The 18,536-nt window shown below is 28.7% G+C and overlaps 1 protein-coding gene across 1 annotated transcript; it reads right to left on the reverse strand.

Annotated features, from left to right (window-relative positions):
• Positions 1-442: 442 nt before the first annotated feature.
• LOC125817476 (protein DETOXIFICATION 19-like) lies at positions 443-12,838 on the reverse strand. The gene is given in 9 exon segments (XM_049497008.1): positions 443-610; positions 9,318-9,413; positions 9,945-10,063; positions 10,437-10,675; positions 10,746-10,802; positions 10,895-10,981; positions 11,681-11,787; positions 11,789-12,229; positions 12,491-12,838. Coding segments are annotated over 9 exon segments (1,464 nt in total). The 5' UTR covers positions 12,770-12,838; the 3' UTR covers positions 443-571.
• Between the last annotated feature and the right edge of the window lie 5,698 nt (positions 12,839-18,536).

Raw genomic sequence — 18,536 nt, forward strand, 5'->3', positions numbered from 1 at the left:
TAATTTCTATTTTCTTTTTCAAGTTAAATAAATGTCTAAACATAACTTTAATTTTTCACTTTTTTTGAAAAAAAAATCACATTTTTATATCTAAACACCTTATTAAGTTATTTAAATATAATTAATTTATTTATTTAATTTGATATAAATTGTAGTGTGATAATATACCCCCAGCAAGTCAGTCCTTTTTAAAAAAACTATTATGTATAAAAAATAATTGTGTTTTGGTGAATCGTACTTTCTATGATAGGAAGTATAAAAAATACAATTGTTAAATTTTATTGAGCTTGATTTATAATTTTGGTTAAATGAATTAAATATGTCTACTACTCCTATTAAGAAAAATGAGGTTTTAATTACATGACAAACCAACTAGGAGAGAATGAGACTTTTGAAGTCTTTTAATATTTCTTGAGGGAAAAATAATGATAATTAAGTGATATTTTTATTTTAATTAAAATAAAATAATATTTGAAGACAATTCTCAAAACTCGAGTAACCAAAAATTAACTCCAATAGCAAACAAGCCCACCAATGGCCCAATAAGCAAGTGATTCTCATGGATTCATGCTTAAGCTAGAAGTTCATATTCACTATTGCTCTTTGTTGAGGCCTCTACTTTTTCCCATTTGATGAATAATGTTAGTAGCAATAAGCCCAAACCTTGGCAAGCTAGACCACATATCAAGCCCATCCATAAACCCTACATCACATTTTTTTCAAAAATAAAATAAAATATTAGGATCTTAGACATGATAATTTTATAATAAACTAAGATGTAAGGCGTAATTGCGAATAAATAAGTTGAAATCCAAAAAATATGATATATTAAAGAAACTTAAAGTTTGTTGATCAACAACATGATAAAGTAGAGGTGGAGATGAAGCACGTGCTTATGAATTCAACTGAATTCAGTATCAACTTTTTAACTCATAGCACCATTATATACTTTTAAATTCCACAAAAGAAAAAATCAATAAATACAAGATTTTTAACTCATAATTTTAGAATAACAATAAGTTTGGTGTAGATAATCTCAAAAGACGCAAAATCTATCAAGTTTAAATTCTGAATGCGCCTCTAAATAGCAGAGTGCGCAAAAAAAAAAAAAAGGCATGACATGCACTTGAATTACCTGAGCATGTAAGTTGAACTTGAAGGCAAGGAGGCCAGCTATTGGCATACCAATAAAATAGAATGTTGCCAAGTTGATGCACATAGCCAAATGTTGCCATCCACATCCCCTAGCCACCCCTATTGATCAATTCATTTACAAAATCTCTTTTAGAAACCTCATTTTAAATACAAAAAACTTAATAGACATTTTAACTTGACCTGAACTAACAACTAAACGGTCCAACTTTGAGAATTCACATTTATCGACACCTCAATTCATTCCTAGTGTGTAGTCTAACGTGACACGTAAATTTTAGAGGTGTCTAGATCTGATCATTTTGTAAGTTGGCGAGTTCTACTTACATAATGAAGACAAGTTGAGATGTCTAGCTAGATGTGCATACTCAAAGTTGTAGACTTGTAGTGTTCAGTTGTCAGCTGAAGTCAAGTTTGAGTGTCTCATGTTCATGCATATTATGATTTGACGTGATATGAAGTTTAAGAATCTGACCTGATAAAATTCCTTGAAAGAAATCAAATAGAAAGGAGATTAAGAGCAAAGGTGTCATAGTGGCAAATTTGTTTATTATTTCTGTATTATCACTGAATAGGCCAGCCCATACATCATGACCAAAAAATAGAACCAAATCAACTATAAGAGCAACAAGAACAGATAGCTTGAGAGTAACAACCATAGCATGCTTAGCTTTGTCAATATTTCCACCTCCTAACTCATTTGCCACCCTAGTGCTGCACAATAATCGAAATAATCAGGTGTCATGCTGATGCTAACAAAGCGAATCTCAAAAAAAAACATTACCTTGCAGCTGCACTCAGACCATAAGAGACAGTGTAGGCAATGGCTTCAGTATTTACACTAAAAAAAGTCACAAACCAAAACAATTAGTGTCAACTACACTAAATTTTACCCTTTAAGAGTGGTTTAAAGGAAAGATTAAGTCTAATTACCTCATTGCAATTAGAGAAGTAGTTGTTTCTGAGTTTGGCATCAAACCAGCTAATAACACAAGAAGCTCAAAAGCCCAGTCCTCCAAACTGTAAACATCAAATTAGGAAATTATGGGTTCGAAACGAGAAAACACAAGATCAAACCATGCCATGATCCGCCTAAATAGAATTCGTTTGATTGAAGGGAAGGGAACTAGACTCTGCTTTCTAGGACAATGACATTATATATTAGGAATCACACAAGTGTAGACTAGGAATCTCTGGTGTGAAACGCTTGCACGTAATCCAAGAATAAGTACATGACTTATATAATCCAAGGATTGACGACTTACCCATTCAGTGACTTTTGGCAATAGACAAAGGCTTTTCCCACTGCATTCGTGTTTGGCTCGGATGACAATGAGTTTTGCTAGTGTAAATGAATGGATATGCTAAACTCAACAATCGAAATCTAGCTCATGAGGTGAGAATTGATTAATACTATAAATGAAAACTAATTTCCCATCCCACAATATATATATATGGGACTTCTAACACCTCTTTTGTGCTTAGGATTAGACATGTGGAGCGTAGACATGACAAACATAACATGGAGATCCAACATCAGGTAAACCAAGAATTGAGATTTAGGGTGTGTTTGGTATGAAGGAAAATGTTTTCTTAGAAAATGTTTTCTTGGAAAACAAGTTGATTTTTGACTTATTTTCTCATGTTTGGTTGGTGAATAGAAAATATTTTCCGAAAAAGATTTTTAGTGTTTGATTTATGAATGAAAAATGTTTTTGAAAAATTTCTTTTATTTTTACTAGAGTAGAAAATAATTGTTGAAATTGAAAATATTTTTTAAAAACAAACTTAATTTTTTTTTGGGGGTGGGGGCTGGTAGGGGGTGGGTGGGGGGGTTGAGGGTAGGGGTGAAAAATTGAAATTTTGAAGTTAAAAATATTTTTTAAAAACAAACTTAAATTTTTTTTTGGGGGGTGGGGGGCTGGTAGGGCTTGGGTGGGGGGATCGAGGGTAGGGGTGAAAAATTGAAATTTTAAAGTTAAAAATATTTTTTAAAAACAAACTTAAATTTTTTTTGGGGGTGGGGGGCTGGTAGGGGTTGGGTGGGTGGGGGGTCGAGGGTAGGGGTGAAAAAATGAAATTTTGAAGTCGAAAATATTTTTTAAAAACAAACTTAAAATTTTTTTTGGGGGTGGGGGGGGGGGGCTAGTAGGGAGTGGGTGGGGGGTGGGGGGATCGAGGGTAGGGGTGGAAAAAATGAAATTTTGAAGTCAAAAATATTTTTTTAAAAACAAACTTAAAATTTTTTTTGGGGTGGGGGGGCTGGTAGGCGGAGGGGGGGGGGGGGTCGATGGTAGGGATGAAAAAATGAAATTTTGAAGTCGAAAATATTTTTTAAAAACAAACTTAAATTTTTTTTGGGGAGTGGGAGGCTGGTAGGGGGTGGGTGGGAGCTGGGTAGGGGGGTCGAGGGTAAGGTTGAAAAAATGAAATAATATTTTTTAAAAACAAACTTAAATTTTTTTCTTTTAGAAGGGGGTGAGGGGGCTGGGGGGCGAGGGTAGGAGGTGGGGGTGTAAAAAAATAAAAAATTGAAATTTTTAGAAATATCTTTTAAAAACAACTTTTAATTTTTTTTTGGGAGGGGTGGTGGTAGGTGTGGGGGTAGGGGTGAGGGTGGGGTAAAAATATTGAATTCAAAAATAAACTTTAAATTATTATTTTTTTGGGGGGTGGTTGGGGGGGGGGGGGGGGGCTGGTTTGAGGGTAGGGACCAAATAAATTGATTTTTTCAACAATTTTTTTTTTAATTGGAAGTTGGAAGAGAGTTTTGGATAATGTTTTCCTTAAGTTTTGAAGGGAAGTCATTTTCCTTAAATTTGAGGAAAATGAGTTGATTTGGAAAACATTTTCCAAAACATTTAACCCAACCAAACATGAGAAAATTGAAAAACAACCAAACACACCCTTAGTCTGACTCTGATACCACATAAAGAAATAGACACTGAGTCAACTCAACTCCAAAAACTAGCTCAGAGAATTGTTCAAAACTATATAACAACTAGAATAACAAAATTAAGAGATGTATCATGAGGTTATAACTTACCATACCATGGCTGCAGAGGGCAATGCCAACTTCAAGTTCATAAGGACATAATGAAACGGCTCGAATGAGAAACCATCCCTCCATATATTACTAAACCTCTCGGAAAAAAGCACGTATACACCCAACGTGAGGACGGATATCCAAATCGAAATGGAAACAGCTATTGGTGCTCCATTAAAACCAAGACTTGTCCAATGAACCAAACCATAAGCAATACCAATATGTATAACTAAACATCCCACTGAACACACAACAAGAGGCAACACAATTGATTGTGCTTGAAGAAATCTCAATATATTTTGTAAAAAACCATATGCTAACAATCCAGGAATTAATAACTTCAAGAACTCCCCTGCCTTTTTTGCTATGTCTGGGTCTTGATGAAGTAAAATCAGAATTGTATCTGAATTCCACCATATGATAGCAATTACTATAGAAAATAAGAATGATATGATACATGATGTTTGAAGATGTATTCCCAACATTCTGTACATTTTTGCTCCATAACCTTGACCACATAATGTCTCAAGTGCACCACTTAGGCCAATCTACGTAAGCAGTGTCAACATACAAACAAAATAAATACATATTAATAAGTGAATATTCAAATAAAAGTTCATAATTTAAGCTAGAGCTATTGAATTCTGCTGAATCTGTAATTGAAACTCCAACTTCGCTCTTGATAGGCAAATTCTAGTGCATACAAAAGGGGTTAATTTTTATTTTTTTTACATTAAGTTATAAGTTCGAATCTCAACTATAACAATCTTATACTTTTAAATCGTCGAAATGAATTAAGATATACATACCATAAAAGCTAAACCAGACACCATAGCCCATGAATTAGCAAGATTTGAGGCAGCAAGTTCAAGTTGTCCAAGATGACCAGCAAACATGACAGAGACAAGATTAATGAAGTAGAAACAAGTAGTAACAACAATCATTGGCAAAGAGAACAATATTTGATTCTTGGCTTCTTCAACATCAATTAACTTATTAATAATAATAATCCACCATTTGTTTGTCTCCAATGATTTTGGAGATAACATGGGACTTTTAAGACTATTTGATATTGAACTATCATCCATAGCTATACTCTTTCTCACACACACACACACACAAATGTTAGAGAAAGTATTATTCAATTGTTTGATTCTTAATTCACAAATGTTAAGTTTCTCTTTATATGCATTAAAGGGGTCAGTTTGGTAGGTAGGATAAGATGGGCTATTTTATAAAGAGACTATAATTGTACACACCAAACGCCCCTAGGAATGTAAGACAATTGGTGTAATTTAACTTGTAATAACATTCGAACTACGACATATTTTAATTGAGTATCTGAACACATGATAAATTATTTCTATTGGACACTTCAATTTTATGTTTATTCTCAACCGTCTATTGTATGAATAAGCTGATCACTTGATATGTCACTTTCTTAGATTATATGGTAAGCATTACTCTTAATAAGTTGTAATTTAAAATAACATATTTGTATGATCAATTTGATACGTAATTAGATACTTGAAAATACATGTAAAAGTACACTTTATAGTATATTCAAGTACTTAATTTAAATAACTCATATTATCAATTATTTAAATATAATTTACCAATAAATTTATAGAGTTGTAGAGAATCTAAACTTTATCTGAATAAGGGCCCAACCAATTTGTTGTGGCAGTAATTCATTGGCAATAAATGCTCATAATGGTAAAGGCGTAAAGCCATGTGAATATAGATTCCCACGTTTTTAATTCATGTGATATTTTTAATTTTGCAAGAATTAATTTTAATATTTTTTATAATTAAATATGTTGTCATTTCTAAAAAGTAAAATAAAATTTTCGAATTCAACTTGAAGTTAATATTATTTTTTTTTAATTCTAAAAATAATAAAAAAATATTTTCACTTTTTTACTTTAAATTAATCACAAAAATTAAAAATAACTCTAATTTATTTTATGGACAACACACCATTCTAGTTTTTAAATATTTTTTTATTTTCAAAATAAAAATTAATAAAAACATTTCATAATAAAACATAATCATATGTCATCCAAGAGACTCATTCAGAAGGGAAACTTATATAAATCTCACTAGTCTAGTTAATTGTTTAGATATAGTCTAGTTTATAATATTACATATCTTATCGAATTTTGATGTGTTCAAAAACGTTCAGATACATCCAGATAAATGTATCAGATACACAATAAACATAGCATGTATATTTACTCAAAATAATTTCATTTCAACAAAAAAAATTATGATACACGAGAGTTTGAATATTATATATATAGCAAATGCACACAATATACATATCTCTTTATTTTAAGTTTGAATTATAAGTGTATCTCGTACAAACAATGACATACAAATAATTTTTTATGATGATTGAAGTGATTTCTAGTGATAATATGTATGTGTCATACATTAAAGATTCAGTAATACATTACATACACTGCATTTTGAAATCAAATAATGCCACATTTTCATCAAACCATATGGGAACACTTCATATTCCTTTTTATTTCGCATTTATTTTTGAGAATTTTACACAAATCTCATAGTGTTAAGAGCTAATTACATGATATCCCTATTCATTCCAAATTACTAAAATCACTTAAATTTGGTAGAATCCGGATCCACCCAAAATGTCTCGATACACTGTGTTCCAATTTCGGATACATCCCTCAACACCCAATACATCATGGCTCGATTTCATATACATCACTCAACGTCCTCGATTTCATACACCATTCAACGTCCTCGATACATCACGTATGTCTTGATGCATCGCGTACAATGATGTATCTGACCGATATATCGCGTAAAGTGATGTATCCGACCGATACATTGCGTTAAGTGATGTATCTGATCGATACATCGCGTAATGTGATGTACCTGAAAATAGAAAATGAGGGATTCTCGTAATTTTTTTAAATGGTAGGAAATTTTAGAGAATATAATAAAATAAATTGTGTATTTAGATAATTTTTTCTAGACCCAATAACTATATATCTCTATATAAAAATTGTACAAAACTAATTAAATTCATTCTCTTAATGAGGCCCAACCTAGTTGTTGTAGTAGTCCTTGAATGCATGATGCTGACAACTCACAAAAATGGTCAAGAATTCCATAGTCACCATCCACAACGGTTCACCACGTCGCTTATTAATAAATGATATCGGGTGAAGTGCATGAATACTTGATTTTGAAATCACCATGTAAATCATATTATTTGCAAATTTTTACTATAATTTGAAATAACTTTATATGTACGATCTACGGTGATTGGAGTTAGAATCGGTGATAAATTCAAACTTTTAACAATATATGACTAAAGTTAAATTGTTTTTTTTTTTTTATGTTCAGACATAAATGTTTGAAGTTCAATTATTTTTATTTGAACTTAGCCATATGCAACTGAATTTAGTTATTTTAACCTAAATAACTTTTTATTCTTTTTTTCCTGGTCAAGTTCATGCATATGATATGGTCAAAGTTTAATTATTTTTATCTAAACTTCAATCATATGAAACGTCAGACACTATATATATGAAATTATCATGTCAATGCACATCAACACCACGTAAAAAAATATATTTAATTTATTATTTTTTAATTTTGTTTTTGTTTATTATTAAAAGACGTCTTTTTGCACCATAATTATAAAACATCAAACAATGAAGAAAGTTGCATCAAATATTTAGTTCTAATATAGGCACAAACCTTATTGCTGAAAGGTGTGGATCTTGAGGGTATAACTGAAGATGCCATTATTAAAAGAAATTAGCTTCAATTTTTGGTTGCCATTGTTGAAAAAAATTAGCTTCGATTTTAATTATGACTATCACTATTGAAGAAAATTAATTTCAATTTAAGGACAATAATGATAAACTTCGATGGGGGCTTTGAAGAAGGAAGTGTGTGGGAGCAAAAAGGTGAGAGCTCTTGAAGGAAGGGGTAAAAGAATATAGCAGAACAATACTATAACAAAATAATATTATAACTAAACTACACGAAACAACAAATAATAACATAAATCGAAGAACATATAGAAATTACTAATTAATAATTGCCACTAAAAAAGAAGTGTAGTTTTAATCTCCAACAAGATGATGACTTGGAGGATTTTCTACACGTTTTTCTTTTTGATGATTCATAATTTTAATTATACATAAAAAGAGGAAAGAGAGAGAGGTAGTTGTATGAGTAGTAATTGGTGATTTTCAATTTTGATAATAAAAATATCATGATAAATATAAATATTAAAATAACTTGTGGTCCTGTTAATACCTCACAGTACAATTTTCACATTTTTATTGAAACAACTCTAAGCCAACATGTATATATTTGAATACAAGTATAAATAAACCTTTTAATGATTCGTTTGTACATAATTTCTTAAAATAATATTTAGTTATACATTGGATTTTTATTGTTTAAGACAAGTTTTGTATTTGAAAAAGTGGTTTTTGATTGTGATCTTTTTCTAGTCACAACATTTAATTTCTATTTTCTTTTTCAAGTTAAATAAATGTCTAAACCTAACTTTAATTTTTCATTTCTTTAAAAAAAATCACATTTTTATGTCTAAACACTTTATTAAGTTATTTAACTATAATTAATTAATTAATTTAATTTGATATAAATTGTGGTGTGATAATATACCCCCAGCAAGTCGGTCCTTTTTAAAAAAATATTAAGTATAAAAAATTATTGTGTTTTGGTGAATCGTACTTTCTATGATAAGAAGTATAAAAAATACAATTGTTAAATTTTATTGAGCTTGATTTATAATTTTGGTTAAATGAATTAAATATGTCTATTACTCCTATTAAGAAAAATGAGGTTTTAATGACATGATAGACCAACTAGGAGAGAATGAGACTTTTGAAGTCTTTTAATATTTCTTGAGGGAAAAATAATGATAATTAAGTGATATTTTTATTTTAATTAAAATAAAAATAAAATTTAAAGACAATTCTCAAAACTCGAGTAACCGAAAATTAACTCCAATAGCAAACAGTCCCACCAATGGCCCAATAAGCAAGTGATTCTCATGGATTCATGCTTAAGGTAGAAGTTCATTTTCACTATTGCTCTTTGTTGAGGCCTCTACTTTTTCCCATTTGATGAATAATGTTAGTAGCAATAAGCCCAAACCTTGGCAAGCTAGACCACATATCAAGCCCATCCATAAACCCTACATCACATTTTTTTCAAAAAAAATAAAAATATTAGGATCTTAGACGTGATAATTTTATAATAAACTAAAGCTAGACCACATATCAAGCCCATCCATAAACCCTACATCACATTTTTTTCAAAAAAAATAAAAATATTAGGATCTTAGACATGATAATTTTATAATAAACTAAGATGTAAGGCGTAATTGCAAATAAATAAGTTGAAATCCAAAAAATATGATATATTAAAGAAACTTAAAGTTTGTTGATCCACAACATGATAAAGTAGAGGCGGAGATGAAGCACGTGCTTATGAATTCAACTGAATTCAGTATCAACTTTTTAACTCATAGCACCATTATATACTTTTAAATTCCACAAAAGAAAAAATCAATAAATACAAGATTTTGAACTCATAGTTTTAGAATAACAATAAGTTTGGTGTAGATAATCTCAAAAAAGGCAAAATCTATCAAGTTTAAATTCTGAATGCGCCTCTAAATACCAAAGTGCGCAAAAAAAAAAGGCATGACATGCACTTGAATTACCTGAGCATGTAAGTTGAACTTGAAGGCAAGGAGGCCAGCTATTGGCATACCAATAAAATAGAATGTTGCCAAGTTGATGCACATAGCCAAATGTTGCCATCCACATCCCCTAGCCACCCCTATTGATCAATTCATTTACAAAATCTCTTTTAGAAACCTCATTTTAAATACAAAAAACTTAATAGACATTTTAACTTGACCTGAACTAACAACTAAACAGTCCAACTTTGAGAATTTACATTTATCGACACCTCAATTCATTCCTAGTGTGTAGTTTGACGTGACACGTAAATTTTAGAGGTGTCTAGATCTGATCATTTTGTAAGTTGGAGAGTTCAACTTACATAATGAAGACAAGTTGAGATGTCTAGCTAGATGTGCATACTCAAAGTTGTAGACTTGTAGTGTTCAGTTGTCAGCTGAAGTCAAGTTTGAGTGTCTCATGTTTATGTATATTATGATTTGACGTGATATGAAGTTTAAGAATCTAACCTGATAAAATTCCTTGAAAGAAATCCAATACAAATGAGATTAAGAGAAGTGGCATCATGGTGGCAAATTCTTTTATTATTTCTGTATTATCACTGAATAGGCCAGCCCAGACATCATGACCAAAAAATAGAACCAAATCAACTATAAGAGCAACAAGAACAGATAGCTTGAGAGTAACAACCATAGCATGCTTAGCTTTGTCAATATTTCCACCTCCTAACTCATTTGCCACCCTAGTGCTGCACAATAATCGAAATAATCAGGTGTCATGCTGATGCTAACAAAGCGAATCTCAAAAAAAAACATTACCTTGCAGCTGCACTCAGACCATAAGAGACAGTGTAGGCAATGGCTTCAGTATTTACACTAAAAAAAGTCACAAACCAAAACAATTAGGGTCAACTACACTAAATTTTACCCTTTGAGAGTGGTTTAAAGGAAAGATTAAGTCTAATTACCTCATTGCAATTAGAGAAGTAGTTGTTTCTGAGTTTGGCATCAAACCAGCTAATAACACAAGAAGCTCAAAAGCCCAGTACTCCAAACTGTAAACATCAAATTAGGAAATTATGGGTTCGAAACGAGAAAACACAAGATCAAACCATGCCATGATCCGCCTAAATAGAATTCGTTTGATTAAAGGAAGGGGAACTAGACTCTGCTTTCTAGGACAATGACATTATATATTAGGAATCACACAAGTGTAGACTAGGAATCTCTGGTGTGAAACGCTTGCACGTAATCCAAGAATAAGTACATGACTTATATAATCCAAGGATTGACGACTTACCCATTCAGTGACTTTTGGCAATAGACAAAGGCTTTTCCCACTGCATTCGTGTTTGGCTCGGATGACAATGAGTTTTGCTAGTGTAAATGAATGGATATGCTAAACTCAACAATCGAAATCTAGCTCATGAGGTGAGAATTGATTAATACTATAAATGAAAACTAATTTCCCATCCCACAATATATATATATGGGACTTCTAACACCTCTTTTGTGCTTAGGATTAGACATGTGGAGAGTAGACATGACAAACATAACATGGAGATCCAACATCAGGTAAACCAAGAATTGAGATTTAGTCTGACTCTATACCACGTAATGAAATAGACACTGAGTCAACTCAACCCCAAAAACTAGCTCACAGAGATCAGAGAATTGTCCAAAACTATATAGCAACAAGAACTTAACAACTAGAATAACAAAATTAAGAGATGTATCATGAGGTTATAACTTACCATACCATGGCTGCAGAGGGCAATGCCAACTTCAAGTTCATAAGGACATAATGGAACGGCTCGAATGAGAAACCATCCCTCCATATATGGCTAAACCTCTCGGAAAAAAAGCACGTATACACCCAACGTGAGGACGGATATCCAAATCGAAATGGAAACAGCTAATGGTGCTCCATTAAAACCAAGACTTGTCCAATGAACCAAACCATAAGCAATACCAATATGTATAACTAAACATCCCACTGAACACACAACAAGAGGCAACACAATTGATTGTGCTTGAAGAAATCTCAATATATTTTGTAAAAAACCATATGCTAACAATCCAGGAATTAATAACTTCAAGAACTCCCCTGCCTTTTTTGCTATGTCAGGATCTTGATGAAGTAAAATCAGAATTGTATCTGAATTCCACCATATGATAGAAATTACTATAGAAAATAAGAATGATATGATACATGATGTTTGAAGATGTATTCCCAACATTCTGTACATTTTTGCTCCATAACCTTGACCACATAATGTCTCAAGTGCACCACTTAGGCCAATCTACGTAAGCAGTGTCAACATACAAACAAAATGAATACATATTAATAAGTGAATATTCAAATAAAAGTTCATAATTTAAGCTAGAGCTATTGAATTCTGCTGAATTTGTAATTGAAACTCCAACTCCGCTCTTGATAGGCGAATTGTAGTGCATACAAAAGGGGTTAATTTTTATTTTTTTTACATTAAGTCATAAGTTCGAATCTCAACTATAACAATCTTATACTTTTAAATCGTCAAAATGAATTAAGATATACATACCATAAAAGCTAAACCAGACACCATAGCCCATGAATTAGCAAGATTTGAGGCAGCAAGTTCAAGTTGTCCAAGATGACCAGCAAACATGACAGAGACAAGATTAATGAAGTAGAAACAAGTAGTAACAACAATCATTGGCAAAGAGAACAATATTTGATTCTTGGCTTCTTCAACATCAATTAACTTATTAATAATAATAATCCACCATTTGTTTGTGTCCAATGATGTTGGAGATAGCATGGGACTTTTAAGACTATTTGATATTGAACTATCATCCATAGCTATACTCTTTCTCACACACACACACACACAAATGTTAGAGAAAGTATTATTCAATTGTTTGATTCTTAATTCACAAATGTTAAGTTTCTCTTTATATGCATTAAAGGGGTCAGTGTGGTAGGTAGGATAAGATGGGATATTTCATAAAGAGACTATAATTGTACACACCAAACGACCCTAGGAATGTAAGATAATTGGTGTAATTTAACTTGTAATAACATCCGAATTACGATATATTTTAATTGAGTATCTGAACACATGATAAATTATTCCTATTAGACACTTCAATTTTACGTTTTTTCTCAACCGTCTATTACATGAATAAGTTGATCACTTGATATGTCACTTTCTTAGATTATATGGTAAGCATTACTCTTAATAAGTTGTAATTTAAAATAATATATTTATATGATCAATTTGATACGTAATTAGATACTTGAAAATACATGTAAAAGTACACTTTATAGTATATTCAAGTACTTAATTTAAACAATTCATATTATCAATTATTTAAATATAATTTACCAATAAATTTATAGAGTTGTAGAGAATCTAAACTTTATCTGAATAAGGGCCAACCTGGCAGTATTTCATTGGCAATAAATGCTCATAATGGTAAAGGCGTAAAGCCATGTGAATATGATTCCCACGTTTTTAATTCATGTGATATTTTTAATTTTGCAAGAATTAATTTTAATATTTTTTATAATTAAATATGTTGTCATTTTTAAAAAGTAAAAAAAAAATTTCGAATTCAATTTGAAGTTAATATTATTTTTTTTGAATTCTAAAAATAATAAAAAAATATTTTCCCTTTTTTACTTTAAATTAATCACAAAAATTAAAAATAATTATAATTTATATTATGGACAACACACCATTCTAGTTTTTAAATATTTTTTTATTTTAAAAATAAAAATTAATAAAAACATTTCATAATAAAACATAATCATATGTCATCCAAGAGACTCATTCAGAAGGGAAACTTATATAAATCTCACTAATCTAGTTAATTGTCTAGATATAGTCTAGTTTATAATATTACATATCTTATCGAATTTTGATGTGTCCAAATACGTTCAGATACATCCAGATAAATGTATCTGAGGATACATGTGGTCAAAATTAATTAGGTGTGATTTGTTCTAGATGCATTGCATCCAAGTGACGCATATACTAGAAATAGGACCCGTATTATTTATTTGTTTTAATTTATGTGACGCATATATAATTTAGAGGACGCATATATAATTTAGAGAATCAATTAAATTTTAATTTGATATATAAATGTTTTTAGTTGTTAATTATTGTGATTTATAGTACATCTTATGTATTTTTAAATAAAATTATTTTATTCTCTCTGTTCCATTTATGTGGCACTAATGAAATTTTGAGAAACAATCATACTCGTTATATGTATTCTAAATATTTTAAGTAGTTAATTATTACGATTTATAGTAATTTTTGCATAATTTTCAAATAATGTATATTATTTTTTTTGTCTCTATTTATGTGACACATATTGAATTTTAAAGTTTACAATACTTTTACGCCATTTTCAAACAACACAAGTTATTTTTTCTATCTCATTTTTTGTGACATTGATAAAATTTTAAGAATCAATAAAATTTGTTATGTTTTGAAATATTTTAAATTGTTAATTATAATGAATACTTTTTATATAATTTTAAAAAATATAAAAATAAAAAAATAAGATAAATAACTTTAAAGACCGTAACTCTTGAAACTCCCTATTATAAGTTATTATAATATAATATATATACTCCACAATTAAATAGGAAGTACATAAGAAAATGAAATGAGAGCTTCAAGGTGTGCCAAAGTATAAATATAATACCTAACTCGAAAGATAAGGCTGCAACAACACACGTATGAAGGAAACAACGAGTGGACCCCATATATATTTTTTCTATTATATAGAAATGTGATGAGGAGGACGACCAAGGACAATTTCGTCAATTTACTAAAAATCTCAGTTTAAAGCAGTTGTACATAATGCAGAGGAGTTCTTGAATTTCTCAAAAAACCAGGCAACTTACTAGAAGAATCTATTACCTCTAAAAAGTGGGACCCCTCTCTTGTAAAAAGTAGAGTACAATCAAGACCATTCTTTTTTTAAAAAAAAAAAAATCTTTCCTAAAATTAGAATAAAGTCTAATCTAATTGATGTATTTTGCTAAGAAAACAAAATACATGGTAAAAAATAAATTCGTATTAAATTAAAATTAAATAATAAATAAAAATAATTTTGAATAAAAGTTTTTAAAGATTGTAAAAAAAAATCAGTATGATAAATAAAATGTACAAATGAAGTAATAAAGTAAACTCAGAATGCTCACTAAATTTTGAAATAATAATTCTTCAAGTATAATTTTAAAATTCTCCTAATTAAAATTGAAAAAAATATATTCTTTGAATCTCATTTACAATAGAATGGTTTTCTCTTTAAGATTAATCAAATCAAAATTTAATTATTATAGTATATGACCTATTTTATTTTTTAAGTTATCAATTAACACTTAATATTATTATTCTGTTGTCTCTAATAAGAATCGAAAAATATAAATTAATACATTAATCATATTTTGATCATATAACTTATTGGTGATCAGAAAGATAAATTAATTTAAGTTAATTAAAATCTAGGAAAATATTGACAATTAAAAATGCATAATTATAATACGGAAAATTGCATAATTTGAAACTATATGCAATCTTTTCATTAAATTAATACAAATAATAAAACAATACATATTATATTATAACTATATATTCATTTTACCAATAAAAATAATTAAATGTTAAAATTTCTATTATCCATTAAGATAAAGTATCCATAGACTTTACCAAAAAAAATAATAATTATCCATAGAACTTCCTATAATTTAATATTAGGAAAAGTTTTACCAACGACTCTTTTCACTTAAATAAAATATTGAGAAACAAGAATTAAATCACCCCAAATAAGGGTATTCGTGATAATGATCCACAGTAAAATTGATTTAAACTTTGAAAAAAAATACACAAATAGACCTTAAAATTAAATTAATTATCTAAAAATGGCCAACCCAAACTAATTCCCTAAATGGTCAATCGGATGTGCCCTTTTTGTTTTGAAGTTAAACTTTTGTTAATATTCTTAAATCCTCTTTATTTGAGGTAAAATATTCATTCATCAGGTAAAATTACTTTAGAAAAAATTATTTGTCTACTACACTAAATTGTTCTCCTAATTTTAATGAACATAAAGTCAAAACTTTTTTCTCATCCTTTATCACTTTGTAAAGAATGAGATAATTCATTATTTCATCAAGTAGGTCATTATTTTTGTTTGTTAAACACCTATAAAACAAATTTTAAGTATATTCAAAATTAATCTATAGATGGATCATCAGACTTTATTGCTTCATATAGTTTATGAAAATTGTTAATAATTGACACCTCTAATCTTTTCTCTTGAATAATTTTTGTATAAAATACAAAAAAATATCATTAATTCAATTATTTAATTCAAATATATATTTTTGACATGATGTTAAAAAATCACTGAATCATGTGATATTTTATCGTTCTTTCCTATCATGTTTATTTGAAAATATCATAATAATTTTTTTTCCCAAAACTAATTAAATTTCTATTATAAATTTATATAAAACTGTAATATTGGGCCCGTAACGGGCCTTTCATTATCTAGTATATATATATATATAATATGAGAGGTAATAACACCTACGTGTCAAAGCTACAAAATTTGTAGATATATTAAATAATAAATAACAATTTTTAAAAACAAAACATTTTAAAAAAAACATAAATTAAAAACAGTTTTTAATTTTTGTTTACCTTAGAAACGGTTGTATGTTTTAATTTAATTACCTTTAAAATTTGTTGACGTTGAGAAAAAATTAAATTGAATGTATTTGTTCCTAATGAATTGCTGATTTCCTAATTTTTTTAAATGAATTTTAAAAATGTAAAAGTTAATATTAAAACTATATGGTGCTAAATTTAAGGAGCACGTAACAATACAATTATAATATCTATAATAATAACATTAATAATAATAATAATTTTATATTAAATTATCTAAATTAATTTAAAATTCGGAAATAAAACTAAAAATTACAAACACAAAAGGAAAAGAAACTGAAAATACGGCTTTTTAGTTCAAATTTCTACTTTTAAAAAAAGTATAACTTCCCACGTTTTCTAAAAAGGAAAAAATATGTATTATGGACAAAGTCCAACTTTTACCACTTGGAAACTTTAAAGAATTAAACTAAAATTTATCATTATTGTTTTTACATCATATGCTTAACCCATAACCATTGACAACATATAATAATTCCTCTAAAATTTCGTGACCTAAACTAACTTGAAACTGAGCGTAGCATGTATTGAATATATATCAACTCCTAACAATTCAATTCCTTAACCCACTAAAATGATATTGTATTAATTTTTCAATGACAATCATTGTCAATTATCACCTCTTAATAATCACCAAAAAATGATAACAAAAAAGAATATAATAATAATAGTGTTAGCACTGTTTCTTGTCCCCTATATTTTCAAAACCGCCACAATAATTAACAAGTTAAATATCAAAAAGAACTTATAAAAAAATTGATTGACTTTTGAAATTTCATTTGTATCACATAAATCGGAATAAAGGAAATAATATCTATTATATGAAAATTACATAAAAAAACCGTAAATCACAATATATATATAATAAAAGAGAGAACATAGAAAAATTGATGCGGAAATATGCGTGGCCACCATGTTCATGAAGATCATAGATATGTTTTACATAAAAAAATTTGTGTCATAATAGCCAAACACGAGGACAAGGTGAAGATATTTATTTTATGACAGTGTCAGATTAGTTTTGTACAAGTTCGGTAAAATGAAGAAGAAACTTAGTGGCGGTGAAAGTTTCATCAAGAGATGATCAAATTAGTTTGATAGAATTGAAGTTTTTTCATTTTATTAATTTCTTATAAGAATACAAAAAATAAAGAAATAATTTTGTCCATTTCTTATAAAAATATCAGAGATATCTAAAGAGCAAATGCATTATTGATAGATTGGATTCACATGCAACTTAATAAATTGAAAGGCATAATAACTTGGAGCAATATATCAATATAAAAAATACTTACAATTATAACACATTTTTTATGTGTTCTATATATGACAAAATGACTCATAACGATAAGAACATTACATTAGGGGACCATAAATTTTTTTACGTTTGGTATCATTCCTTTTTTTGTTTTTTCTTTATGTTTCCCTACCACCCGTCACTATAAAATTCAAAAATTCAGCTATGAAATTATTATTAATTTTTCATTAAATAGTTCATGATTTACGGTCTTTTTATGTAATTTTTATATAATATATAGTATTCCCTTTATCCCGATTTATGTCATACAAATGAAATTTCAAAAGTCAATCAATTTTCTTATAAGTTCTTTTTTATATTTAACTTGTTAATTATTGTGATTTATAGTATATTTTATGTATTTTACATAATATATATTTCTCCCAATTTATGTGATATAGATGAAATTTTGAAAGTTAGCAATTTTTTTAAATATATATCTTTTAAAAATATTTTAAGGCTATTAATTATTATGATTTACAATATTTTTTACATAAATTTTTATTTATTTAAAGTAATAAAATAAAAAATTAAAGAAGAAAACATAAAATTACTAAATTACCCTAAATATACAAG

Source organism: Solanum verrucosum, unplaced genomic scaffold, assembly GCF_900185275.1.
Source record: "Solanum verrucosum unplaced genomic scaffold, falcon-dt-bn FXZP01000280.1, whole genome shotgun sequence".
NCBI classification, from domain to species: domain Eukaryota; kingdom Viridiplantae; phylum Streptophyta; class Magnoliopsida; order Solanales; family Solanaceae; genus Solanum; species Solanum verrucosum.